General features: G+C 35.4%; 1 protein-coding gene across 1 annotated transcript in view; it reads left to right on the top strand.

Moving 5' to 3' along the window:
• The window catches only part of SHOC1 (shortage in chiasmata 1), a 45,706-nt gene that overhangs the window by 7,940 nt on the left and 14,348 nt on the right, over positions 1-23,418 (top strand). The window contains exons 5-16 of the mRNA XM_066339685.1: positions 771-933; positions 2,791-2,893; positions 3,597-3,753; positions 5,027-5,134; positions 8,405-8,534; positions 9,356-9,450; positions 10,460-10,702; positions 11,768-12,214; positions 14,088-14,213; positions 15,650-15,826; positions 18,325-18,432; positions 20,037-20,224. Coding sequence (XP_066195782.1) covers positions 771-933; positions 2,791-2,893; positions 3,597-3,753; positions 5,027-5,134; positions 8,405-8,534; positions 9,356-9,450; positions 10,460-10,702; positions 11,768-12,214; positions 14,088-14,213; positions 15,650-15,826; positions 18,325-18,432; positions 20,037-20,224 — 2,045 coding nt within the window. The remainder of the gene's footprint in view (positions 1-770; positions 934-2,790; positions 2,894-3,596; positions 3,754-5,026; positions 5,135-8,404; positions 8,535-9,355; positions 9,451-10,459; positions 10,703-11,767; positions 12,215-14,087; positions 14,214-15,649; positions 15,827-18,324; positions 18,433-20,036; positions 20,225-23,418) is intronic.

The raw sequence follows: 23,418 nt of genomic DNA, 5'->3' as shown, positions 1-23,418 counted from the left end.
CTCTGATTGTTTTTGTGATCCCTCCTCTGGACCTGCTCCAAGAGGTCCATGTATTTTTTCTAGTGAGGATCCCAGAGCTGGATGCAGGATTCCAGGTGGGCTCTCACCACAGGGGAGACAGAATTCCCTCCCTCTCCTGCTGCCCACACTGCTTTAGAGGCAGCCTGAGACATGTTTGGTTTCTGGGCTGGGAGTGCTCATGGCTGGATCATGTCCAGCCTCTCATCCACCAGCATCCCCAGTCCTGCTCACAGGGCTGCTCTTGATTTGTTCATTCCCCAGCCTGTGTAGATACAATAATGTCATCTTTCTTGAAATCATAGTAATTTGCAACCTTTTTTTGTAATTTTTTTAACTTCAGAGTTAGAGAATCTGCATTTAGGTTTAGACATGTGTAGAGAGAGTGCCTCATTCCTACATTTAAAATTGTAATGAGCTAAGTTTCTTGGCCAGAACCTTCCTTGGAAGTTCCTTCATCATACTTGGAAGTGCAAACAAGGAAACAGAAAGAAAATATCTTTTGTTTTTAATACGTATTATGTTAGACAAAAGAAAAAGCTAAAGAAAACTAGAAGTTATCATGTGAGCCATGGAAGGCTGGACTTCATTGCACTTTAAATGTTTTAGGATTTTTAAGCTTAAAGTAAAAAGCAGTTTTTGTTTTGCTGACATTTATAGTATTGCAACAGTTGCTCAACAATTATCCTTATTCTGATAATCCGTAGTATTTTTATCTTGTTTTTAATGTGTTTTTTCTTCTACTTTGCCAGATTTATGTTTGGAAGAAGAGTTGGTTTTTATCTATAATCTTGAAACTTTTCATAAAAAATTGCCAGCTTTATCTATACTTCTGAGCAGACTACAATTTTTTTTAGTGAAAGATCCCCTTTTAGATTCAGACGGACAGATTTTGACAGCAGAAAATATTTTCAGGTACCTACAAATTGCTGTATAATATTAAACATAAAAATAGTCTGTCTTTAATGCCATTAACATTTTAACATTTGTTATATTTTGACTTTAACTAGTTTATATTTGCAACAGATAAAGACTTCAGCTTTCCATCTTAGGAAAAAATGAGGAGGGTGAAATTTATATGCATTAAAAATCTAGATTAATGAAATTGTCATTTTTACACTCTATAGGTGTGAATTGCAATCAGGATATTAATTTTGGGATATGAAAAACTGTACATCTTAACTGTACACTGTCCTCCCTCAAACTGACTGATTCTCTATCATGAAAGTATCACTAACTTTAGTAGGGCTAGGATTTTACATATGCTTCCATGCTTCTTTTTGCTCCCCTCTGAGATGTGTGGCCAGTAAATCCATGCTCTTACCCATTGAATTGTATTTCTTCAAGTTTAAATATTAATTATTCTTATGATTTTGCTCAGTTTTGTATTACTAGGTTGATTGAATTTAATTTAATAACATCTATATCATGAATTTGAACAAAATGGTAGATTAAAGCCAGTACATTGTATCAAAAATGGGCCTAGTATTTTGTTAAGACAGACATTGTGCACATTCATTCATAAACTCTGGCTAAATCTTGTACTGTTTTACTTCATGTCTGGACTACTTGTGCTGCTTCCTTTGCACTTGGAGAGGTTGCATGATTGACAGGCAAGGTAAAGCAGATTTTACCTGAGCCAACCGTACCCATGTAGTAGAACATGGAAGAACTGGGTCGTTTGCCTGTTTTTTCAAACATGAACCCCAGTCTCGCAGTGACTCTTGGATTTAACACTGTGTGAATACTGTAAATACCCAGTGAAGATAACATGATCCAAATTCTGTAATGGCTTTGGGAAATACCAGTAATGGGAGAAAAAAATGCTAGTGTGAAGCTTTACAGAAATAGCTCTGACGTCCTGATCTGTGATTGAATAGCAAAATCATGGACGTGTCCAATGTGGGGAGTCCAGATCTCCTACTGCAGCGCACAGGGAGATGCATTTAGAGAAAAGGACTCAATTAGACAGACTTCAACTTCAGTTAAAATCCATGAGCATCCCAAGGCTGCACAGGGAACAATTTGTACTCTGCATTCTGAAATATTCCCCTAGGAAACAGTGGTATCAGGGACCAATGAGGAAGTTAATCCCCTAAAAAGTCACTGTAGATTTGGTGCCTGTAATAAGCACAAAGGGCAAGCCTTATGAAGAATTTTATTTCTACATGACAAATCTTCATCCCTGTGCTGCTTATGTCCTTGCTTTTCAATGCAAGTAGTAGATCCATTCCTGACTTTTACATCCAAGTTTTAAGGTTTTTCTGTTAAACCAGGAAAATACTTTTAGTTTTCAGTTTAACTAGTAATAAGCACACTCTGCCTTCTCTCATACTGAATCTTTCCTGAAAATATAGATGAAAGGTGGCAAAAGAGAAATAAGGCAAATAGATTACAGTTTTTATGTATAGTAAAAAAATTGACATTGGACGAAATTAGATCTGCAGCTTTTGCAGAAAGTAGTTTTACATGAGGGGACTTATGTGCTGGAAGGTTGAAGATTTATAATATGAAGCATCTTTTTCTGTAACTGTTTAAGGCAGGCCCCAGTATTAAATGTTTCTACTCTGCAGATAATACATTATTTATTGAAAATATTTTTTGGTTAATTACACAGATCACTACACCATCACTTGGAACTTCTTAGAAAAGGCATGGATTTAGAAAAACATTTGCCATGTAAATGGCTAACAAAACTATTGCTGAGAGTTTCGGTCTAAGACATTAAGTAATACAAAGAAGTCACTTACTTTCTTTTATGATCTTTTAAAGAGAATGTTTGACTTTCCAAAATGGAATGAAGATAGAAGTGAGTCAAAATGAATTGCAGGGGATTGAAGAGAGTTTCTGTACTGTATCTATAAAAGATGAAGAGGTATCATCCTGTTGTTTCATAATATATATTATATTGGTGGTTGTTCTATGTTATATGTATGTGTTTGGTCACCTGCAAGTCATCTTAATGAGTTTTTTTATATTTGCCAAATATTTTGAGCTTTCATGTTTCCAAGATTAGAAAACACTGGTATTATTTGTGGTTTTTTACTTCTTGGATGCTGTTTTTAGGACTCTCTACTCTGACCAGCTGTTTGTACTGGTACTTGATGTGTTTGAAGTTTTATGTAGATACTTGTTACACTAAGAATAAAAATTAATCCAGACAGGAAGCTATGACATGAGCATGGGAAATGGAAAGCCATGAGACATGTTCTGGGATTTGGGGGACCAGCTTGGTTTTTTTTTTTTTAAAGAAGTCAAATCTACTTTTGGCTCTATGTTTCAAAATTCTAAAAAAAAAAAAAAAAAAAAATCAGTAAAATAAATTTGGATTGTACTTGGTCGGGAACTGTAACCTAAGACACTTTTTACACTGTTGACTCAATCTGAAGTTGTGTAACATTGTATTTTACCCTGTATTGAGGAAAGCTTTCTGTGTGCTGTGTAAATGTGAAGTGATCCTAAGAGCTCTTATATTGGTTTAGAATTAAATTATTACAGGATTTTGAAGAAGCTTTGACTGTACAGTAATATCAAAGGAAATTTACTGGCCATTCTGTTGTGATTAATATTTTTTCCAGTATTTCCTGTTGCCTATTGAGTTAGAATTCAGCAAACCCAACAACAGCAGATCTGATTGTGTTAAGATTCCATCATACTTGCAAGTAAAGGAGGTGTTAAATTTAGCTCCAGTCACTGTAGATGATGAAGGCCTTTGCAAACAAGTGATCAGAGAAGGTGAGAGCTGGTTTTCTGAAGTGCTTGACCTAATATTCCTTTCATTTAAACACATTTAATACAATCAAGGTCTTTTTTATTGAGTTCACTTATAAATTACTTCACAATTTATCAGATGAGAATTTCTGTGGATGAACTAAGGAAGTGTGTTACACTCAAATTTCTGGTATTAGAAATGTCTCCTTAAGGGGTAGTAACCACTTGTCCAGGGTTCTGCTGTAATCTTGGACACAAATATAATATGAGCCATGATTTGCTGATATATAATCAACCATAGCTATAATCATTTGTTCTTGTGTTCTCTAATACGTTTTTTAAGTTTACTTTCAGAGACAACCCTAAGAGGATTATATGCAGGACAGTCATACCATTAAAAATGCTTGTGTTGCATTGTAACTACAAACGCAAATTCAGATTTCTGGGGGGAAATGGTTAAATATTTATCCAAGGATAACAGTATTATTCTAAATGACAGTAATAGTTTCTTAAAGTAATTTTAGAAAAATTACTAAGTGCTTTTAGGCTACTGATAAATATAACTTTAACTACAGTTATTGGCTAATGGATTGATTTGTATAACAGTATTTTGCTTAGTTAAAAGAAAAAGGCATTACCTGAGAGTTGGTTTGGTTTCATTTTAAGTCAAAATAAATAATTTTCCAGTTTTGTGGTGAACAGGAAACAGTTCAAAGAAGGAAGATTAATGCTTCTGAAAAGATGGAGAATGTGTGCTGAATTTTGTGTCTGATAGGGCAGCAGTTTGAAGTAATGCAGTCTCTTACTGGAGACAGAAACAAAACTTTTGAAAGTAGGTACTTGACTAAGACAGTTTCTTGTGCATTCCCCTAATGTATTTAGTATGTGCCATTTTTCAAGCTGAGATTGCAGAGATTTGATGATTCCGTACATAAATGTCAACCTATTGGGGTCCTTTTTTTTTCTGTTTTAGTCCTTTTTTAGTGGCAAAAGAATCCACATACACATACTCCTAGTGAACTATATTTAGGCTACTTAGTTGTTCTGGAAATTATTTTAGTCATAAGAGCTTGGAATAACTCAGATAGTGGCTATACAATATTGTGGGGGACTTTTTCTGTCACTTAGGGGATGAGACTGAGCACTGCTCTAATCAACTAAAGCATCTGCCATTGCTAAGGATGACTAATTTTTCATAACAATATATATCATGGAGGTGCAGTAAAAAGACAGAAAGCTCTGACTGGGAAAATTAATAAATGGTTCATTTATGGCACCTTTTAAAATCTGTTTTCAGATCTCAAAGCAGAAATTACATACAAAATAGAAATTTCCAAGTACTGTGCCATTCCACAAGAGGTTTGCTCCAGTATTAGCACAAGTATGTTGGAATTCTGTGAGTCAGGTAGGAAGATCTGTATAAATCAAGGGGTGATATTTAAAGTAAATTCATTAAGTAGTTTCACTAATATTCTGATCATGGGAGAACATGTACCAGCCACATAGATAAGAAGATTCACTTTGTATTATTTTGTACCCACACCATAAGGAGGTAGAAGTGCCATACTCCTTTCTAGAGCTTTATAATCTAAACACAAAAAGCCTTACAATTCCTTCATGTTACTTTTGGCTGTAAGAGATGTCTATAACTACAGCACTATTTTTAGTTCTTTTTTTTATCTAGCAACTTATCTATCAAGAGAGGGCAGATGAAAGTTAAGGCAGATTGATTAAAATTGTGGAGTCAAAGAGCACAGTTTAAAGTTTGTTAAAGTCTTAATTAAATGCTTTCAAAAGAGAGTGGTGGAGAGCAATTCAGATAGAAGTGCTGTGTTTTTAAGTTCTAGAGATTCAAAACTCCTGTGCAGACGTTCTGTTTTGCAAACGATTCAGTAATTACATGTGATTGAGAAGTTATGCCAGAGCTGTTTACTACAGAAATAAACTCCTACTATTGAATATTTGCTAATGTGCATTGAATCCTTGCTCCTGCTTTGGGATCAGGAAATACACTCTGTGTGTCTACCTTTAATAGCTTGAAAACCCAAGTTACCATCAACCAGTGCTGAACAGCCTTGATGTCCCACTGCTCAGCCTAGTCATCCAACCTTAGTTAAAGTTTCTTCGGGTTCCAGGTGTAACCTTTCAAAAAAATGTACTGTCTTTGCCAGCCCTACTACATTCACAGCTAAATTCTGGCTAAGCAAAAATGGCTGTGCTGGTGACATTTTTCACCTTTCATTTAATGCAGAAGTGCTTGCACAATGAGTAACATTTACAAATTAATGTAATCTGATTAGTCTCATCCTCACCTATATAGTATCTATGAAAGATCTATCCACTGTTGCATTGGACCATAGCAGTTTTATCCATCAGTGCTTGTTCACTTGATAGTTTTCCATCCAGAAGTTAGTATAGTACTTGAGAAATACTGAGTTTTCTCAAGAACAAGACCCTTCTTATTGTCTTAGTTTCAACAAGTTTTAAACTGAACTGATAGTTGTCCCCTGCAGGCTAATAGCACTAATAGTATCATGCTTCAGATATTGTATTGTAGTGGAGTTTTGATTGGAAAAATCATATTGTTTCAATGTGTCTGATATAAAAGCTTAATGCAAATACACCAAGAACTGTTTTACATCTGGAGATTATTGTCTAGCGTGATAAACTGTAATCTGTGTCTAGCCAGCTTTCTGATTGCTCTTTACTTCTAAAACTTCCAAGCAGGAGGGGCTTAAGTGGAGTAGATCTGACTCTTCCCCTGTTATATATAATAATAATAAATTGACTGTAATCTTCTCTAGGATATTGTCCATTCTTCTGCAGTAGATGAGTAGTCAAGCCATCTTTAATAATCTTTTAAAGAAAATGGCTGCTTTAATCTTTATTACCAGTTGCTTTCTTACCTCTGCTGTTGAATCAGGTAGAATTATGTTGTTGGGACACAATTGTCTTCCATCTCTCTCTCTCTGGTGGTTTTTTGTTTTGTTTTGTTTTGTTTTGTTTTGTTTTTGGGTTTTTTCAGGTTTTTTTCCAGGTTAGACTCGGGTCTGTAGGATAGAGACCTACAAGTGTGTGCAAGCACTGCTAGAACACCATTTGATAGGGGAAGTTTCTGTATTGGGTGTCAGTTTTCAACTGAGATACCTGACAATCTTCTCCTTCTAATTAATTTTGCTCTTTATGAGTTACCAGAAGTAAAATATATTTGCTTGAATTTGGAGAAGGTGAAATCATAAGACTAAGCAGTAAGCAGTCTTTCTCTAGTCATTGAGTTTGTTTAAAAAAGGCATTAGGAGACAAGATATATCTCTGAGTCAGTAATGTTCTGAGAAGGGGAGTGTTACTCTGAGTGTAGGCAGAGTTTAATGTAGCTGATAAAAAATTCCAATCTCAAAGGCAAAAAATAACTAGACAAGAACAAATATTAATAGTATTGCTCAAAGAGAAAGAATAGTAGATATGGCAGGTATTTTTGCTGTTCTGAGATCAGCTTCTGTCCTGTTCAAAGTCCTAAAATTGTTGCTCCTCACAAACACCGGTTTGAGAGCTTAAGTTTGTTGAGCCTTTTTTGTTCTAAGTGGGAAAGAAGTTAATACTGACTGGAAAGTATGTTGCTTTTTTTTGTACCCACTTTTATTTCTTACCTTATTTTTCCTGCTTTTCTAGTATGTTTGTGTCCTCTGGCTTTACTGTCCCTTACCCTTCCTGCCTGAGGAGAAGCTGTAAGCAGCTGGGCAACTGACTCATTCATAGCCTGCTTTGTGCCACTTGGCCAGGCAATGTGGGTATGATGATTGCATCTACTTCCTGCCTGGTGGAATGAATAGGGAATTTATTATAAGTGTTTTGCCATGTAAAAGCACTGATTTACTCACAATTTGTCTGCCTTTGTTTTCACAGAGCATGGAACAATTGGTTTTTTTGTGATTTCTACTTTCTGGTTAGTTGAATGCCAGAGAGATTAATACCAAGGCAATCATGTGAACCATCAAAATCAATAAAGTTGCAAATTTGTAATAAGACTTGAATAAAACCCAATAATCATTAATATCTGCACCTTTCATATTATTGGAGGGAGGAAAAAGAATAAGAATATTTAAAGTGACTCGTAGAGGACTTTTAACATGCCAAGTTTGTTTGTATACTGCTTAAAAAAACCCAAACAAACCTGGTGTTGTAATTGATTTCAGTGATCATTCCTAGAAATTTCAATGAGTACTAATTCTGCTTAAAAGAGTAATTTTTTTCCCATTAAAATCCTGACTGTTTTTGAAGTTTCTGAGGTTGTTCTTACAGCTGACACAATATTGCCTGTGTTCTCTCTCTCAATTAATTTATGGAGGAACTACTTAAGAAGGCCAACAGGCGTGAATATCAAAATCTCAGCCATGGAACCTGGTGATTTACTTATAAACATAGTCTTATATGTGAAGCATATGTACCCAGAACTACATCAGAATCGTGTGGTTTACAATTTTTTCCCCAAATTGTGTGGAAATTGGATATGAAGTATTTGGGGTATATAGCTTATTGTATTGTCCCATGAAAATATTTTCTATTTTAATTCAGAACTTCACTAGTGTAAGATTGTAAGCATGTGTATTTCATTCACAAGTAGCTTTGTGATTTTGATTTTTATTTTGTTTTGGCTGGGACTTTATGCAATTTCCAGCTGAATATATTTCGTATTTGAAAGATGAAATGGAAGTGCCTTTAACTCCTCCATGCAGACAACAAAGATCATGGGTTAATTTTCCATGCGGAGGACTTCAAGAAGAACCTATTTCTCTCTCGGGTAACAGGTAATATGAAGCCTTGGTAGTGGCACATTCTTTCATAAATACTCAAAATTATTGAAAAAAATAACTTCAGTGTATTTATGAATTTGTACTTACATTCTTTGAGCTGCATAGATATGTTTTGTGTTTTGTGTGATAGAGTGACAGAATGCACAATCCACGTGTGTGGTTTTCTAGAGGAGCCTGAATAAGGAAAGGAAGTTGCTTCTGCTGACCTCTTACTCTGGGGAGATTTAATAACCTGAAAATCTATTTTCCTTTTTGCAGTAGGCAACAGTAAACATTTAAAATATTTCACAAGTATGTGTATGGGCATATGTGTGTATTTATACCTATGGCGAGCACATACATTGCACAAGGATCACCTGCAAAATGTCCAGAGGAGATGTAGTAAGAGAGTATACTCTGTTTTGGGGATATTGTCCAACAATAGATTTCAGGCCTTTTCATGCTGACATAGGATTAGGATTGCTCCATCTTCTCCTTCTCATTTTGTTTGATTTCTCGCTTTGCTATCTTTCTAACATATGCAGGAAGAATTTCAGTATCCCTTTGGGGTGGGATACATGGTCTAGACAGAATTCTCATTCAGTGCTGCTTTATTTCATGACCCAGGCTTGATGGCTCCACCTCTCACTCTTGCCTGTTGTCCTCTGTATGGATAGGAAAAAAATTTAATGAATGAGTGAATGAATGAATAAACTGAAAATTTAAAGACAAAGTATGTCTTTAAAAGATAGTTTTATATAAATCAAAATTCAACAGATAATGCTGCTAAACTTCATATCTACAAGTTTTTTGGTTTATTTTAATGTTCTTCATAGTATTTTGATTGCAGAGCCCTCTAGGGAATTCTTAGAATCTTTGGTATGGCACTCAGAGAAGTATCGGGATAATATGAGCTCTCTTTTGCTTGTCGGTAAGGATTTCTAATTGATGATCAATTTCTAACTGATGTTTAAAGGTTCTGTGTACACAGAGAAATATTGCAGAAAAGATAATGTGTTACTGCAGAGCATGTATTTTGAGCCATTGAAGTTTATCCAATTACTATAACCCTGTGAAGTCTGGATAATGTGATTATTTTAGTACATGTAAAAGTAACAGTATGGCAACATAGAAGTTGGTGTGCCTTGTATTCTTCTATGGAGGTAATTTGAATAAAGAAGAGTATTATTTTTTTATTACAGTGTTCACTACTATTATATACAAGAAATAATAGCTGAAATTTGGTAATCTTTTTAAGTCCTTCCTGTGTGCTATTTTCCCTTAAATAATGTTCCAAAGTATGTAGCAATCAATACAATAGTACTGTTAGTGGAAAATAATATTGTAACTTCACAAAAATAGAAGAGAAGCAGAATACACAAAACCAAAACAAGCTGCAGGCTATTCATGAAAGTGCCAGAATTTGTATTACCACTATTCTTTCATTTCACTTTATTTGCCTCCATTTTAAAAGTCTCAGGATTGAGTTATGTGTATTGACTTGTTTTGTTGTCCAAATCATTTGTACATTATATCAACATATATCGTTGAAAATAATGTATGATATGCTCATTACTGTTTCAGGTGATTTTTTTTTCAGATAAGGATTATGATAAGACTTTGTAACCATGACAATAACCCATAGATAATTAACAAGATAATTTGTAACTTTAGTAATGCAGTTACACATTATTAGATCTGAAAAAAAAATTGAAGCCTTCACCCCTCTTACTCAAAGAACTCAGAAAAGCACACTTGCTTTGGTAATGTTAACTGCTTTGCTCTTAAATCTATTGGTGGACACAGAGTTACAAATAGAAGTTTGAATAATAGATATGAGTAATAGGCCAGCAATACTTGGGAACTTTCATTTCCAAAAGGACATTGTTTTCATCTTTCTAGTTATTGATATTATATGTTAATTTCTGGTTCTTTTGTAGAGAATCCAGCTGTTAACCTTGCACATCAGCATCATTCACTGACAGAACTGCAGAAAAAGCTGCCAGTTGAGATCGAAGCACCAGTGCTTGGCTCACAAGAGGAGGACTGCTGGCTTCATAGGGGTATAAATCCAGCAGCTGTAGAAATTTTGGAGCAGTTGAATGTGGATGGAAGTAATGCAAACAGTTTGCTTCCTACAGAAGCAGAGACATTCACACGATTTACATCAAATCAATTAGAAAGTAAGTATCTTCTTCTTTTAAAAACACGATTAAAAGGCAAAGATAGATACATTAACAGAGAGTCACACAGGGGGTTACATATCTCCAAGAACAAAGGAATTTAATTATTTCTCATTCTTAAGAACAAAATGTTTTACATTAAAATGAAGGAAGGGCACTACTGCAATTAAGGTGTACCTCATAACTTAGAATAAATTGTAGGAACAAAAGGTTTGAACAAAGTAATATTTTCTATTACTGTGCAGATGAAGAATAGCTTCCACTGGTTATTTTTAATAAAATAGTTTCATACAGGAGAATTTCTTAAGAAGTATTAGTTTTGCTTTGGAATATTTTAATAAAGATATCCACAGGTATGTTTTTGCATACTTATACTCAAACTTCAACAAAAAATACAAAAAGTTTCTCAGATGTTGTTGTATAACTATGACCAGACTGCAAGGACTGCAGTTATACAACAAAATCTACATAACTTTTTGCATTTTTTGTTGAAGTTTGAGTATAAGTATGCAAAAATATCCATGAGACATCCAGTTGTAGCTGTAGAACTCAAAAAATTGACAGTAACTTGCTATATTGTGAAACACATAGACACTGCTCGTACAGCACTTGCAATTAACTGGCTTTTCCATTTCTTTAATTGTTTAGATACTGTGTTTCAGATGGATGTGCAGCCACAATGCAAAAAAGTTGTAGCTGTAGTGAAGCATATCTTCAGAGGCAACTGTTGGCATTCTTCATTTTGCCCTCTAAAAAACAAAAGAAGAAGTTTTTCTTCCTAATAAAATGTGTTGCGACGCACTTCCTAGGAATCTGACATCAAGAAATCCCATGTAGATAGTAAAAAACTTGAAACAATAGTATGGCCTTCTGTGTCTTAATATTGTGCATTTTTGCTTAGAACTAGTCAGTGCAAGTTCTCTGAAAAGGGGTCCTAGTGATCTGAGAAGGCAGAAAGAAATTTTTAAAAATGCCTTCTCTATAAATTGTCCAAAGTCTTTAATTCCAGTGAGGAGAGAGAAAAAAAATCTATGTCATGCAAAGAAATTAATTTGTGTTTTTCAGGATGGCTTGAAGAGAAGAATTCTGTGACAAACCAGGAGCTTCTTTCTGCTGAAAGACATCAGCCAGAAAAAGTTGTTAATCCTGACTTGTCACTGCAGATTCAAAGGCAGTACTTTGCCATACGTACTGTGTCATCTGCCAAAATTCACATTACAAATACATCTGTGGAAGGGCTTAGTGGAAGAAGCCTAAGAAAGATTAGGACAGAAGAGGCAAATTGTTTCTTAAACCAAGGAAAGAAAACCTCCAAACCATCTGAATCAGACAGCTGTAAAGATGTGTCTTCTAAACTAGACAAGTCATCCTATAGTGGAAAGCCTGCATCACTTGCAGTTGCTTCTAGATGGGCTAACGATGATTCTGATCTGAACAACTTTATTATGATGAGATCTAAACATACACTAAGCCAAAGAGAGGAAAAAAAAAATGTAGATAGACCTGAAAAAGGTATGTGAACCAGATTATTTTATAATATTTCCAGATTTAATTCTTTTATATTTCACCAGTTACAATAGATGCTAGTTCATCCTAGTCAATTATTTGAAGTGGCAACATTTTTTTGTCTTAAATATAGCCAGATTTTTAGCTAAGTATCTTGCCTTTTGTTGTTTTCCTTAAGATATATTGGAGGATTTTGGTTGGTTGGTTTACTTGGGATGTGGGGGAGGGGTGCTTTTTTGGGGGACAGGATTTTTTTTCATTGGAAGTCATATTTCACAAAATAAATACTTGAGTTTATTCCTATTCTGACAAAGTAACTCTCAATGGTACTTACTTCAGGAGATCTCTTCCATCCATATTTTCTGAATTGGCTCTCCTGGCCACTTTGGAGAAGTAGTAATCCTCAAATTCACTGTAGTTACCAAGTAGCAAATATCGGTAATCTCACTTCTGTAGCCTCGAAATGAACAAGAGGGTTAGGGTTAGAAATAAGTGACTATTTCTTGGTAAAATTCTTGTGTTTCTGGCACTGTTGAAGATGCATAAAACTTTTCGTCTGGTCAGAAAGCAATAATCCAAATTTTAGAAGATACCGAGGTAACTGGGGCTTTATGCTGCCATCTAGTGACCCCTGACCAGACCTGCATCGCCTAACAAGGAGTGCAAATTTGTTGAAAGACGAGCTGTCACATTCACTCACAGGCTTGGGGAGGTTTAAGAAGATTCAATACCGATTAGGGTATGTGTACAGGTAGACCCCAGTGTTGCCGATCAATTGTGCCTGATATATAGAGAACCCACTAAAATATGGGGGTCTGTGATAAGCCAGATCAATATAGAGATTATATAATCCTTTTGCTATAAAGAAAAGTTTATATCACGGGTTGTTCTAACTCTAACTGAAAATTTAGAAAGGCCAGCAGAGCTTGTAGGCCTCTTGGCTGTTTCACTTACTTTTTTAAAGATATCATTGTGTGTAATGTTTAGAAAATACGCAGGAGGAAAGTAGAGGAAACAATTCAATGATTCTATTTTGAGCCCCAAATATCTTTTTGAAATAGGGCAAGTTATCTAGGTTGACTAGGAAAAAAATTCAGTTTTTCTTTTCCTTCTGTCTCTGTATTATTAGTTTGTTTTCTGATGAAAGTGGCATTCTTAAGTAGAAAAATCAATAATATTTAGAAGAATATTCTTATTCAGTAAGAGCCCCTCTAACAGAAGGATAATCAGAAATGAAGAGATAGAAGAAGCTTTCTGGCCAGAAGTTGTAGGTCATGCATCAGTATGTATCAGGAAGAAGGGAAGGCCACATAGAAATATTAACAAGTTGCAAAATGTAGCTAGAAGACAGGAGAAAAATTATTTTCAATATGCAATTTTTATTTTTTTTTCCATTTGCGACTTCTGTGTTCTTTCTGCATGGCTTAAAGTATCCAACCTTTTCTACTCACACTCACTGATGTATTTTTCATAGTTTGAGCTCCTTATGGTCAGCAGCACCTTGTCTGTCATGCACCGTTTTTTCTCCATGTAAAGGCATATGAAGGGTATGGAGCTATATTATAGAGCAGTAGGACCAGATCCTTAACTTCCCGAGCCTGTATTTCTGCCCTTAGGAAGAGCAATCTGATAATGCCTGACTTCTTGGCCTGTGAAGGCAGGCAGAACCTAATCTGGTTTTGTGTCTTGTGGATTTTTGTAGTGTATAAGCCCATAAAAACAAAAAAGAATTCATGAAGAGAAAATGTTTGTGTCACAGAAGCAACTTAATTTGAAAGTATTTCTGCATGTTGAGTTATTTATAGAACAGCTTTCTTATTCATCGAGCTGGTTTTGTGATATTTGTAGATAAATATTCACTTGTGGTTTCATTATTTAGTCGTACAGCCTGAAGAGCCGCATATGCATGTTCCCAAAGAGGATGATTCTTTTCATGAGACTGTGAAAACAGAGGAAAAAATCCAAAAGAATGAAGACAGTATCACCATCAGTGTTCAGCCATCAGGTATACACTGTTTTTGGAATTGGTTTACCCTTTCCTGGGTAACAAGTGACAGAACCAGAGGAAATGGTATCAAGCTGCACCACATGAGGTTTAGATTGGATATTGGGAAAAACTTCTTCATTGGAAGGGTGGTCAGGCATTGAAACTGGCTTCCCAAGGAAGTGGTGGACTCACCATCCCTAAAAGTGTTAAAAAACCTGAGCATGTGGCACTTGGGTACATAGTTTAGTGGTGAACATGGTAGTGCTGGGTTAACAGTTGAACCTGATGATCTTGGTTATTCTATGATTCTATATTGTTTTGTACTAGAATTTTATATTAAATAGTGTTGCTCAGACAAATACAGAAATTAGTAGTCTTAGTCTCTTCTCTTTGTGCCTGAAAGTATTGCAAGTAGATGGATATTTATTTTGGCACAGAGGTGAGGGCAGGTTATGGAGCTCCATCTTAAGACTAAAGCAAATTGCTTGCAGGATGAAAATAGTAATTTGGACTTTTGTCTGATCAAAATTAGCAGACTTGAAATCTCTTAATGCCAATCAGTACCTTCCATTTATTATTCTGCACATTTTTGTCTGAGAAAATAAGAAATGAGGATGGAAGAGCTCAGTAATTGTTTAGGTAGGAAAAGTCTTTAACACAGTAGAAATCAACTAAGTATTTATCTCATACATATCTGGGCCTTACCCCTTGAACTCCAGCTGTTGTACCAGGCATTGTATCAAAGAACATAACTGACAACACTTTCCTCATGCAGTAGAAAAGGTAGACGAGAACCCTGAAAATCTTTGTCGAAGCTATTATATAGCCTCAAATTAAAAATACCCAGCCCTAGGAAGCTGTAGGATGTACTAATCTGTAGCACATATTGGTTCGACTTTCCATGGAAATGCATTCATTCCAGCCATGTGCTTAATAGGATTTTCTTTCACAGAACCAGTGAAAGAGTAGAGTAGTCTTTTCATTTGTCCTCATCTAAAATGGGAATCATAGCTTTAATTTTATTTTTTTAATTTGTTTTTCTAATAAATTTTGAAGCAAAATTCCTTTAATGCAATTGGGGAGAAAAATTATGGGATTTCTGCTGTCAAAGCAAAAACTAGCATTTTTAAAATGACTGTGATGTAGAAGCAGGCTGTAGAACATTTGAATAGTAGAACTATCTTATATGTGAGTCACAGGAGTAGAAAGTCCTAACTTCTCATCATGGAGTTTGATCATGTTATGAAATACGTGGAACAATGTGGTTACCTGCTGAGGATCAGCTGATTGCTCTCATTCAGGAGGCTCTGTGGCAAGTGACTTTTTTTCCAATAATGTTGCAGCTTTTCTGAACAAGATAAAGTTGTTAATGTTTTGCTAGGCCTTTTGAATGTTCATGTCCAGTAGTGGTATGTGAAACCAAACTTCATTATTATGCTTTGTTCATTGTACAGAAAGCCAATGCCAGGCATACTGCCTCTTGGAAGAAGCAGCCATTCCTGTACTAAAAGAATTGACACATCTGGGTGTACTTGCTTCTGTCACTTGGAGCTTTGACAGTGTTAAATTTGATCATACAAGGTTTTTCTTAAAACAGCAAGAGAAAGTGATATGTGATAATTTTAAACAAGGTATGTCTTTTAAAAAACATCTGTTCTTTACTTCTTTAAAACTACTACAGATTTAATTAGTGACACAAGGTTCAACATGTTTTGTAAATTAATAGTAAATCTTTTAACAGTTTATCTTATAGAGTTACAGCAGCTGATTTCCTCTTTTATTTCAAAAATGTCTCCTCGTTGTTCAACATTAAATTTATTAACCTCAGTATTGCAATACAGAAGTATTCTAATTGGATATCAATTTAAAAGATCTTACATATACTTCAGAAATGTTGTTTCTATAGCAAACAGTGTTTAAATTTTTTTTCATGCTAGATTTTAAAATTAAAAGTCGTTTGTGTAGTTTTGTTGTTTCTTTTCTTTTAGTAGCTGTATTCTCTCACACCTATATGATGCCTAATACTGTGCCCATGTTAGAAATGAGGAGGGAAAAAGTCCATAATATTTTGGTTTCTGTCTGACTTCTTTTCTCTCCTATGTGGCCTGTGAAAGCCCTATAAAACCAGAAAAAATAGAAGGAAAGTCATAAAAGTTAGTGACCCCTTACAAAGATTTTTGACTCTAAAGAGAGTCAAGAAAACTTCACAATGAAGTAGAGACTAGTTTGGGGCATGTTGTTTGAGGCACGTTTAGAAAGTTACTTGATATTTTGTGTTAGTTTTTGAGTTGTGCAGCTCGTAGGTGAGAACTAGTTGTAAGGATAACATAGTAGGCTGTCTACTACCTGCCAAGTTTCTATATTATGTCACAAATTACGCAATAAACTCTTGTCTCAATTTCATTACTTTCTGTGCTTAATTTTTCTCAAAGAAAACACTAATGACCATGAAAAAACAAATGAGAAGGAAGGCAAACAAAAAGAAACTGTAGTTGGCCCTGCAGAGTGACAGCCTGTGATCTATAGAATTACCATATTAAAATTGTCAGCAGCAGTGTTCTCTCAGGGTGAAGGGGCTTACAAGAAAACTAACGCCATCTTCACAAACATGAGGGACAAACATGGTATCTATATCAGTGACTCACAGAAAGGAAAACATTAGTGAGAAAAATATACAGGGAATTACTACTGTTTTTCTGAATCAGAAGAAAAAAATACATAAGAGTGTATTTCAATTCAAGATTAATTTAAGAAAACTTACGTCCTCTTGAATGCAGTTTACGTGTTACAGAATTTGCATTTTTCCTCAACTAAAGCAGCTGAAGGAGCTTTCTTGCTGGAAGGTCCACAGAAGCAAGAAAGAAAATACCCAATTCATTACTAAGGACTATTTATCTATCTCTGTAGGAGATACAAAAATCGTCCTGGTAGCATACTTCTTTTTTTTTTCCTCCCTGGTTTTAAATAGTTTCACAATATCCAGCCTCATTCCACTTCACTCCAGAGTGTGCTGATGTATTTGCTCCTTAATCCCTGAGTGAATGTAGAAATAATTTACTGTGATGGTAGTAATCTATTAGCAGATTACTATTCCCCTGCTGGTCTTTTATGTATCAAATATCACTAAGTGCTCCAGTCTTTCATCATAAAATGCTTTCTTACTGTATTACTTTGTTTCTAAATGACCTGTATTCCTCACTGAGGTTTTATGGTGATTGGTGTAAAAAGCTGGACATAGTCCTTCACTAACAAAAGTGAACATTCTATCTTTTGATGCAGAATAGTTGCAAGATCTTTGCCTTTCGTGTGGTTTCCAGCTACATCCTTCTGTGTGCTGTGTCCTTCAGTTGATTTTTCCTTCCCAAGTACTTTGTTTGTCTTTTTTAATTAAAAGTTATGTTAATCCCAACACACAGAACTAGCTACTATTTTCCTACTAGAATGCACCTTCAGCTGTAGTAATTTATTCTTCAATTAACTTCCTCAACCTTTTTTAGCATCTTGAAGTATGTATTTTATTATTAAGCATACTTACTCTGTAGTTGAGTTTTCAAAAATTTCTGGTTTATGATAATGAACTGCATCATTACCTGTGTGCAATTCCCAAAAATACCTTCTGTTTTCAGACTAGAAGTTCCTTCCTGTTCAATCAAGTCCTATAATATTCATTCAAAATGGATACACAATACAGAATAGGATAGTTATAAATTTGATGTCTGTTGGGCTAAGAAGAAGCAAATGTCATTCACCTTCTTGAAGGTGAAGATTCTCATAATGAGATGTTACTTAGGTGCAGAGAATTGCCACACTAAAATCAATAAAGCAAAGTGGTTTTAATGATATACCCAGGAGAACTGTTGCCTCCTCCTCCAGCAAGCACCATCAATCTGTACACACTTTTCAAAAAAGTGGCCTGTGTGCCACTTGCTCTGGGTCTGATGACCTGGGAAATGGTGTGCTATATCATAAGCTGTTTTGGCAAGACCAAACCTGATCTAAAGGATAACCTTTGGAGGATATCTCTGTTTAAGTGTGTTTAATGAAGATGCTTAAATACCAGGATCTTTTAAGCTGACTACATGTGTATATATATATATATAGACCACACCTCTGTCTTCTATTTGTAAAGGTAAAATAGATGAGAAGGAGATCATGCTGTTCAGACACGCTGCTCTGGTACACCTGCTGGTGACAATTCGAGATCTGCTACTAACATGTGACTTGGATACAGCTCTAGGTTTGTCTTCAGTACTGAATAATGATACCCAGAAACCCAAAGCTTTATGTGTGTTCTGCAGACTATTTCTCATGTTTGTAGCTGTGACTCTGCCATCAGAGTATATGCTCAGTTCATGACTAAAAGACCACTGTCTGTATTATTCTATGGATTTGTTAAGAAGTTCCACATAGATGATATGTCTTGTATCTCAGAATGACAAATTTTCATTGGAATCTCTGTGTGGAAACTGAGGAACATGCAAAAATTTTAAGTCCTTTTCTATTTATCATCTATCTTTTGTGCATGTGGAGCACTTTCCACATAAAATATTGTTACGGTCTGTGGAAGTGAACTACTTCAATCTGAGAGCATTTAAGCAAAATCTTGAACATTATCTAATGTGTCATGAGGAAAGAGGTTTGAACTTACAACACTGGACATGTATAGAAGGGGTTTTTTTTTTAACTTTTCTGGCCTTGTTCCAATTTGGAATATGACAATCCATTGTAACCTCGTTGAATGCCTGAAATTATAATATTGAGCTTGTCAAATTCCCATAGTCATGTGTTCTGAATTTTCAGATAACTCTATCAGGGTAGATCTATAAGGAGTTGAAGACAGTGTTTATGAGTGCCCTAGGAAAGTCAGACTCCCTCTGTCTTATAGGAGATAAAGTCACTTCAGAGCATCTACCTTCAGTCTGAACTATACCTTAATGGATCATGTTTCCTTAAAATTGATGTAAAATGTAAAATATCTTCCATAAACTGAATTGTAGGGGAAAAAAATTATATTTCCTTAAATATTTCTAGCAATAAAGGAGTAGGAAGAAGAATACAGAATGAATATATAAGTAGAATCCTAAGTAAAATTCTTTTCTATCATTACTTTAAAAATGTAGAAGGATGGGAGGAGAAAAAATGAGCAGTTCTTCCTCCACTGTTTATTGTAGCAGAAGCACTCCTAGATGATATTTCAGAATTACAAAAGCACCTGTGTTTCTATACCTGCACAACAGCTCACACAGGAAATTGTACAAGTAAAAAAGATTTGGAAAAAATGTAGAAAATTGAGCGAGGTACTAAGTAGACCTTGTAGTCTTCACTGTTGTGTGGTGCTGTGTGATTCATCATGTAGTTATACTGGATGTATTTTTTCTTTATGCATTTTCAGACAGCCCTAGTGTTGTTCTCCATTTTTACATAGAAGGCATCATTCAGAGTTGAGAATAGTTGTGGTAATATGGCGAGTGGTAAATACATAAGACAAATAAGCTTTAGATGAGGGTGATACAAGTACTGTTGTTACTTTGTATAAACAATACAGATTAGTTCAATATAAGAGTGTTGCTGATAGCATCTGCAGCTTTAGGATGCAATCTTGTGTAATTCTATCTGGAGTTACATAGCAGATACTACATAAAGTACAGCAGTTCTATAAACACCATTTATGTACTGAATTACTGGTCATATTCTCCCTCCTTACTGGGGTGTCATTAAAATTTCATCCATTTTTGTATAAGATACCTTCACATAGATTTTAAATTGATGTGCATATAGAACACAATGCTTGACAGTTATCTTTTGTCACTTCATTTACTTCTTTTGTTGCTTTATTAACAGGTTATTTGTCCAAGGCAAAGGATATCTATAAAAATATTTTAGAATCCTGTTTGAATAACATCTGGAGGCAGTTGAAGATTGTACAGTACAGCAGCCAAAAAAAGCATGAAACACATCCCAAAATAACAGCACTTCAGTGTGAAATGTTAAATTGGATGAAAAGTTACGGAGAGAAACACAGTGTTAAGGTTAACAAACAATGTAACCAATTTCTCTTAACAAACAAAGTTGTTCGAGATTACATGAATAATTGCAAAACTATGTTTTAACAAGAGTTTGTTTATGAAAAAAACCCTCTAATAATTACCTCATGGTATCTATTAAATAAGGCTAACGTAAATTTTAAGAACTCTGTCACAGCAGTGCAAGTTTTTCTTTGATAAAATCTCCCCTTGTTGCAGGCATGAAATAACACACAAGAGTTTTAGCATTGCCAGGGCTTTATCTTGTGGCAGGTGATTTCGTTTTCCTGATAAGTGTATTGTACCACATCAGTTACTGAAAATAATAATATAACCTTTTATTTGAAATCCTCACTCATTGACACAGAGAGAATCATAGCACAAGACATGACTGTGTGCTTATGTGGCATGACTTGGAGAACACATATGCCAAGGAGTGTGTGGATGGTGTAATCCACAGAAAATCTCTGCTTAAGCAGTGTAGCTGGCCAACCTCCTGGCATTTGAATGATACAGGAAGCAAATGTCTGTGAGGGATAGCTTTGGCATGGAAGGATAGTTAAATTGTCCAAAGATTCTCTTTTCTGATATGTGAATATTCTGGGTGATACGATACAGTGCAAAACACCACTTTCCTTTGCAGAGTATTTATTATTTTTTGTTTTTTACAGAATACTGATCACATTAGGAAACAGAATGAAATGCATAGTGTTTAAAGTGTTCTAACTATTTGGAATAGAATTTATGATCCTAAACACAGCCAAAAAAGATCTCTAAGTTTATTTAACTTCTTTTTGTACTTCACTTCTTGGGGATTCTTCCTGTGTTTAAGAGTTGCACTGGGAGCTCTGAATATATTTTGATTAATTTTGCTGAGAAGAACAATATAACAACTTATTATATACCCTTCTAGAATTTAAAATTAAAACAAAGCAACAAAAATAAAATGGCACTGGCTGTCTTATTGTCTGTCCTTCAACAGGATGATTTTGCATCCATTTCATCTTCTTAAGAGCAACACATTTTGCTCTGTGCTACTAGGATTGCATTGTAGTAGGAGGCATATGAGAACCTGACGTCACCTTGATGTCGGCTCAGTGATAATTTGGCTTTTCTTCTGAACTCAACTAGCCACAATTTTTTTTAAAAAAAATTAGCTATAACTACTGAGTTTTGACTTTCTTGCTTGATTTAGTCATGCAGAGATATGTTTACTGTTTCCTAACAGTAATTAATTAATAAGCCAGACTAGGTAGAAGGAGTATTCCAGGTTAATTAGAAGTTGTATTCAATAAACTATTTAATGTTCTATTATGTCACATCAGTATCAGTTATTAAGATGTGAAATATGATAGTCTCATTATCCTTTTATTAGATGCAGGATTGCAATGGGACATTTCCTTTGTAAGGAAGAAGTTACTGCTGGTTTAGGAAAAAAGATATTTTTTACTCTTTGTTTCATTATCTTTTGTACTCATGATTAGGTAGAAAATGACTAAAAAATTCATCTAGCTTACGTGAACATATAATGGGTCTGCTGTTGAACTGTGTGTGGAAAAGCAGATCTACATTTTTAAATGCAGTAGTCTGAAACTGCTTATACACATACCAGTGGATTGTTGAGTGGCTGTTCTATGCACCTACTGATGGAAATTGAAATCTGCTTCATTATTGTCTATCTGACCAGAAGTTCTTTTCTGACAAGATCTAACACACTTTTAATATTTACGTGTACAATTATCTCATGTCTGTAAATCTTAAGAACAAAACAAAGCTAAATGCTTTCTTAAAAATCTTATCTTGTCTACACCATGAAAAGTGTCTGTACAATGGCATAAATGTTCAGAGAGCATCCTGTCAGAAAGTGTGGTGTACGTATGTAGGTATTTTTTCTTCTTTATACACATGTATTTAGTTTGTATTAGTTGAAATTATGGACAATATAAACACCTTTTCTGGGGGGATTCTTTTTAAAGCTGTGTCAGTTTGGTAGATTCTAATCCTTTTCAACATATTTGTCTTAAGCAATATTTAATGAGTCTCAGATCTCTGGCAGAAACACTTTTGTGGCTCCATATGCAGATTGGGAAATCTTTCTAATTAGTTCAGCAGTACATCCAGTACCTCTCTCCAGTACATAAGTACTTTTCAGGCTTGAGAGACAATGCAGTCATTGACTGCAGCCAGCGCAGGTTCACAAGTGAAAAGTGCTACTTAACCAACCTAATTTCCTTTCTTTTCCCACTTATGACAAGGTGACCCATATAGTTGACCAAGGGAAGCCAGCGAGTGTGGTTTTTAATTTTAGCAAAGCTTTTAAAACTGCCTCTCACAGTATCCTAGATTAACTGTTCATCACAGAGCTAGACAAGTCTGTAATACTGGATTGCGTGAGCAATTGATTGATGGGTTGAGCTCAAAGAATTGCAGTGAATAGAATTACATCAGGCTGGTAGCCAGTGACCAGTAGTGTTCACCAGGGGCCAGTTTTAGAGACAGTGCTCTTAAATGTTTTTATAAGTTGTCTGGACACAGGAATCAAAAATACATTAAGTGATTTTACTGATGGCACTAAATTAGGAGGAGCAGTTGACTCTCTTGAGAGTGGCAAGGTCTTACAGAAAAATCAAACTAGAAAGCTGTCCACTCATCAGCTCTATGAAATATACTGAGAATAAGTGCCAGATTCTCCACCTGGGATGGGATAATCATGGTTCTACATACAAATTGGGAAAGAAGAGACTGGAGCCCAGTGGGAAGAAACTAGAAGTCTGTGTCAATGGCAAATTCAGCCAGCAGTACCCTGCCAGACAGGAGGGCCTCTGTGTCCTGGGGTGTATCAGGCACAGCATAACAGCTGGGCAAGGGAGGGGATTGTCCTGCTCTGCTCTGCACTGGGGTAGCCTCGCCTTGAGTGCTGGGGAGAGTTTTAGGCACCACAATGTAAGGAAGATCTCAAACTTTTCAGTTTTGTCTGTCCAGAGGAGGGGGACCAAGATAGTAGGAGACCTCAAGGGCAAGAAGAGGGTCAGCTGAAGTGATTTTTGTTGTTCCTTATGGAAAAGAGACACCCTTGAGGGGTGACCCCATTACAGCCTACATCTTCATTAAGCAAAACAGCAAAGGGAGAGGTGCATATCTCCTCTCTCTGGTGACCAGTAACAGGACACAAGCAACTGGAATGAAGTGGTGTCAGAGGA

The sequence above is a fragment of the Sylvia atricapilla genome, chromosome Z, assembly GCF_009819655.1.
Source record: "Sylvia atricapilla isolate bSylAtr1 chromosome Z, bSylAtr1.pri, whole genome shotgun sequence".
Classification (NCBI taxonomy): Eukaryota; Metazoa; Chordata; class Aves; order Passeriformes; family Sylviidae; genus Sylvia; species Sylvia atricapilla.
The sequence above is the reverse complement of the archived record's forward strand: the minus strand, read 5'-3'. Positions and strand labels throughout refer to the sequence as shown.